At 41.7% G+C, this 5518-nt stretch overlaps 1 protein-coding gene across 5 annotated transcripts; it reads left to right on the top strand.

Annotated features, from left to right (window-relative positions):
* The first annotated feature begins 1468 nt into the window (after positions 1–1468).
* Positions 1469–4963, top strand: RAB9A (RAB9A, member RAS oncogene family). Of its 5 annotated transcripts, none has more exons than XM_030201586.1 (2): positions 1469–1575; positions 2696–4963. In XM_030201586.1, the coding sequence occupies exon 2, from the start codon at positions 2733–2735 to the stop codon at positions 3336–3338; it is 606 nt and encodes a 201-aa protein (XP_030057446.1). In that variant the 5' UTR covers positions 1469–1575; positions 2696–2732; the 3' UTR covers positions 3339–4963. The 5 variants fall into 5 exon arrangements, with proteins under 5 accessions (XP_030057446.1, XP_030057449.1, XP_030057448.1 ...); XM_030201589.1 differs by lacking the exon at positions 1469–1575 and adding an exon at positions 1585–1646; XM_030201588.1 differs by lacking the exon at positions 1469–1575 and adding an exon at positions 1686–1803.
* The last annotated feature ends 555 nt before the right edge of the window (positions 4964–5518 follow it).

Genomic DNA, 5518 nt, shown 5'->3' with positions numbered 1-5518 from the left:
TAGCCACTGATAGATACCGAATCAAAAACCTGTGCATGTCCAACTTATGAAGCAAGACGACCTCTTCCACACAGGCCCCTTGTGCGAAGGCAGGGAGGGACATTGCTTGACTGAGGTGGAATGGAAAAACCACCACTGGCAAAAAAGGAACCATGCACAGGGACACGCAATCATCCATGAAGGACAAATACAGGTTCCAACACAAAAGCACCTTGCAGTTCCAATATTTGGTGCATGGCGCAAATAGCCACCAGAAAAAAGGCTGTCTTGCAGGAAAGATCCTTCAATGTTACCAGCCAAAACGGCTTGAAAGGAGGTTTTGCAAGAACCCTTAAAACCACGGGAAGATCCCACTGCAGCAAGGCCAAGCGAAGCGGTGGCCAAATTACATGACTCCCCATAGAAAGCAGATGGCATCCAGAAGAATCAATGTCATTAAAGGGGCTTCTACAACAGGTTAGCGCTGCATCCTGAACCTTGAGAAAGAGTTCAGAACAAGCTCAAGATCAAACCCCTCCTGAATGAGAGAATGGCAAAGATGTCAGACTTTCAGGGGTAGAACAAATGCCATTCACATCAAGACTCAAAGGCCCTCCAAATTAGAAAGTTGCATGGGAATGGGGATTGTGGGAACACATTGGAACCCGAAGAAGTTGCTGCAGGATTGTGGTCAAAATCTCTGGTGACCATGAGAATAAGGCTTGGAATGCAGCAAGAAAGGAAACTGGGGCATCAGAATGAGGCTTGAAATGCCCAGTAAAGCAGCTAGAACACCAGACTGAGGCCTGGAATACTCATTGGTTTAATAGTGAATACCGCCCAAAAAAGCTATTGGCACGCTGTTGAAGTCTGGAGGAAATGGAGAGCTGCAAATGAGTAAGCAATAGCGTTGACTCTGTGAGTACTGGTGGGGAAGGAGATTAATTAGGTGGGGATGGATCTTAGCAGGTACAGATGGATATGGGAAAAATCCGTTACCCTCCGATCTCCGCCTCTTAAGGCACTGCCTACCCAACTTGAACAGCTTTAGACTTTTGTTTTCGGATGGACCACGCATAGGCAGCCCTTTATTTCTAATAAGCAGTTCCTGTTGTTTTAATAGGCGTTTGCTATTGTATTGGGCGACTCCATACGGCTGGAAGCTCCGCCGTAAGGGCTTCAGCGCTCAGCACGGGCGAAGCACGCTCCTGCCGTCTCTCATTCAAAGTCTGAGACGCAAAGCAAAAGAAATAAGCACTGAACAACCCATAGGCAACCCCTCGGTAGCATGGTATCATCTCCTATCACTCACACCCCAACCCGGGTCCGGCATCCCCCCCCCCCCCCCAACTTATTATCCTTTAGGTCGTCCACGACCGGCAAGTACTGCACTTTTCCTTTCCAGGAATCCCGCCACCTCAAATGATGTATATCGCGGCCGCGTGATGCTTCCCGCCCCCTCTGATTCGACTTCCTGTTTCCGGCAAGGCGGGACGCGGCCGAGGGCAGGGAGGAAGACGTTGCGTCAGAGGTGGCGGGACTCCTGGGGAAGGAAGGCTGCGGGTCTGGTCACAGCGAGAAGATAAGTTTGAGAAGGTAGGACGCTGGGTTGTGAAGTTTCAGAGTGAAGAGGAGGTATTGGACGAGGAGTGAAGGGGGAAGACATGGTACGCTGTGGGTGGACCCCCCCCCCCCCCCCCCCCGTTGGGTAGCCAAATGCGCGTGACTTGGTATCTTTGGAAGTACTTAAGAACCTCGGAAGCACTGTTAGATGTGACTCGTGATTCATTGCTTTTAAAGCAGAAGTATTGGAAACAAAAATAGGTAATTGGGTTGGTAGAAAGTAAGATTCTCGTTTTATTTTTAATTGGGAATTTTATGTTTTTCGAGTAAGTATTACGGTTGATTTATTGATAGCTCTTTTTACTTCCCGTCATTTGGACTTTTTTTTTTTTTTAATGAAGTAAACGATATCGCAACAGCACTGGTATGTGCCAATGGGTTGCTGCTTGAGAGTAGACTCTGGAGGAAACATTTTTAAAGTGAGGGTGCGGTCATAGTAAAGCTTGAAATATATTAGGACATAAAATAAAGAGAATGAAGACCTTAGAAATAGGAAGCACTTTCTTTTTTTTTTGAAAGACACACAGGACTATAGCTTTAGGAGCTAAGTTCATAATCTTAGTTCTGTTGGTAAGTTGATATTTTAAAACTCAACATGCTAAAAACTAGGATCACCAAAATTTTTACGATCAGCTGAATAATTGCATTTTTTCGGCTGTTATTATTTTTGACGATCAGCTGAATAAAAGCTGTGATTGAGGACCACTGTCTAGGATAGAGGTAGGAACTGAGTGCATCTATTTAGAATATTCACAATGAATATGCAGGAGATGTATTTATTTGCATACAAATAGAGACAGTGCCAGCAGGTGTGTTTTCAAGATATTCACCCTAAATATGAATAAAATGCAACTGGCTTGTGCACCTGAGGATCAGTGTTGCCTACTCTTGGTCTAAGGACATCTAATTCTCTTAAGCCACAGTAGGGTTGGGGTGTAAGTCTGTAAAGTAGAGTCACACAATGCTAAGTGGAAAAAGGAATAGCATGCATTTGTTTGTTTACTAGTGAATTGAGCCTTTTGAATTGTGGCAAACAACTAAGAAATCTTAAAATGATGAATCTGTGTTTTTTTTTTTCTTTTTTGTGATACAGGCTTTAAAAGTTCATGTAAGCCTCTCATCTGAGAGCAATGGCAGCAAAATCATCCCTTCTGAAAGTGATCCTCCTGGGTGATGGTGGAGTTGGGAAAAGCTCACTGATGAATAGATATGTCACCAATAAGTTTGATACACAGCTGTTCCACACAATAGGCGTGGAGTTTTTAAACAAAGACTTGGAGGTGGATAGCCATTTTGTGACCATGCAGATCTGGGACACAGCAGGCCAAGAAAGGTTCAGGAGCCTGCGGACTCCTTTCTACAGAGGCTCGGACTGCTGCCTTCTGACGTTCAGTGTGGATGACTTGCAAAGTTTCCAAAATTTGGGCAACTGGAAGAAAGAATTCATTTACTATGCAGATGTCAAGGAGCCTGAAAGCTTTCCCTTTGTTGTCTTGGGTAACAAAGTTGACATTATTGATCGACAGGTGTCTACAGAAGAAGCCCAGGCTTGGTGCAGGGACAATGGTAACCATCCTTATTTTGAAACAAGTGCAAAAGATGCCACCAATGTTGCTGTAGCCTTTGAAGAGGCTGTTCGAAGAGTTCTTGCAATTGAAGATAGATTGGATCATTTGATTCACACGGATACAGTAAATCTGCACAGAAAGCCTAAACCCACCTCTTTATGCTGTTAACTGCTAAATTTTGTGCCAAATAGAATACTTAGGAAAAGGGGTATATAAAACAAGATCTTACTCGGATGTTAATTTTAAGAAAGTGTAATTGTAATTCAGCCTTATTACGGAGGGCAAGCCTGCTATTTTAGTGAGTTATCTATTACTAAAATTTGTAGCAATTTACACTTTAACAAGCAAGCATACGGTAAATGCTAAGAAAAGAGATTAATTTAGGATCTGATTTACCAGGGGTTTCCTTGAATGTTAAAGGAGGTGCAGGAGGAAAGCTTATTGAACAATTTAATTTAAATGCATATTTTGTAGTGAAGAGAAGTAGATTAAATGATTTAAACTTTAAACAGTGAAAAACTTGAAAGTTCTAAAAGCACTACTTAAGATTAAATTTCTGGACTAATTGTGGGACAAGATTATATATGTGTGCTTGTATGTTTTTACAAAATCTGCATTCCAGTGTTGGTTTTCTAAAAATCCATTTTAGAAAGCAATAAGGTAGGCCAACTCTGCTTAACATTCTTATTGTTTTATGATTGGTACTCGTCTATAGGTAAAGATTTTAATCATTCATACTGTTGGGATAAAGAAGTTTCTTTGACTTTTAATTGCCACGAAAGGGTAAACTGGTAATTTGTTTTTGTCCAAGTAGGCAAAAACTTTAGCTGCTGCTTTTCTGTTAGATCACTTAGAGGGTATGGCACAGGTGGATGTGAAATTGTATGGGATGTGACACTATATCTGGATTGTAACACATTTCAGATCAGCCTCTATTAGCAGGCATTAAGGCAATAAAAAGCATGTTCCTATGCACCTGTCTTCCAAATAAAATGGCCTGAAATTTTGGCAACCACAGTAGTATTGACTGTTCTGCTGAACTGTATGCACGAGTTTAATAAATCTCAGAATTAATTTGCTAAACTTAAAATGCCGTGTTGGCACTGCTGGCTAGAATCCTTCTGAATGCAACATGTACTGCTTTCCTATTGACATCTTAAATCCCCAAGCTTCAAGGATTTATTGGGGGGATGGGGGAGGTGTTCAAAGTTTATGGCCTTAGAGGGATGTTTCTTTCCAATCTGGTTTGCAGCCAATACACTATGTAAATGGTAGCAAGTTTGGCCTTCAAAGTCAAACAGGGACTGACTTGCCATTGCCCTGTGGGAAAGAATGCAAGTCCCCAGTAATTACATAAGGTTTAAGCCTTAAGCATGCTGCAATGTAGTATATTGCTCTTTGTGTGGCTGTTTGGTTTTGTTAAAGCTGTTTATTTCTGTTTGTATTTTACTTAGCTGGTACTAAAACTAAGAAGTAACAGCCCATCAATGCATTAAAATTAATATTCAGGAAATCTGTCATGTAAGTTTCTTCAATGTTTGGCAAAAGAAAAACAAAACAAATTTAGGGCCTCGTTTACAAAGCCGCGCTAATGGTTCCTGCGCGGCAAATGAGAGGAAGCCCATTCAATTCCTATGGGCTTCTTCTTATTTGCCGCATGGGAATCACTAGCGTAGCTTTGTGAAAGAGGCCCTTAAAGATCTGAGTGTATTAAAAGTTTTATAGGTAGAAAAATATTCAGAAATCTCAAGTGACAACTAAACTAACATTTTTATAAAAATCCATGGAAAATATTTGATTTTTTCCCTGTAATTTTTTATGCTTTATATTTTCATAACTTTTTTGCCTTTTTGGGTGTGCTTGAGTTTTTGCCTCTTTTTATTTGTACCCCGTGCTTTCTCACTCATGGCAGGCTCAATGCGGCTTAGGTACTTATTTGTACCTGGGGCAATGGAGGGTTAAGTGACTTGCCCAGAGTCACAAGGAGCTGCCTGTGCCTGCATTGGGAATCGAACCCAGTTCCCCAGGACCAAAGTCCACCACTCTAACCACTAGGCCACTCCACTCCACTCTTAAGCTTCTGTGCTGATAGGGAATAGCTCCAACTAGGAACACCTTTTCCTGGAACTGTGAGACTCATCAGGTCAGGGCCAGGCATTGATTTGTTTTGTGTGTGTGGTGCTATGGAAATTTATCTCCCCATAAGTGAGGTTTTTTTTTTTTTCTTGCATAGGCCCTAACTTAGCACCTGAATTTGCTGAAAACTGCACCGTTTATTACTAATTAAGTTAAAGTACTGCCTGATATTCTGAAACTTGTTAAATAATACATGACAACTGTAATGCTGC

This window comes from Microcaecilia unicolor, chromosome 4, assembly GCF_901765095.1.
Source record: "Microcaecilia unicolor chromosome 4, aMicUni1.1, whole genome shotgun sequence".
NCBI classification, from domain to species: Eukaryota; Metazoa; Chordata; class Amphibia; order Gymnophiona; family Siphonopidae; genus Microcaecilia; species Microcaecilia unicolor.
The sequence above is the reverse complement of the archived record's forward strand: the minus strand, read 5'-3'. Positions and strand labels throughout refer to the sequence as shown.

Excerpts from the sequence above, each read along its gene's own strand:
- RAB9A (XM_030201586.1), top strand. The coding sequence starts at position 2,733 with ATGGCAGCAAAATCATCCCTTCTGAAAGTGATCCTCCTGGGTGATGGT.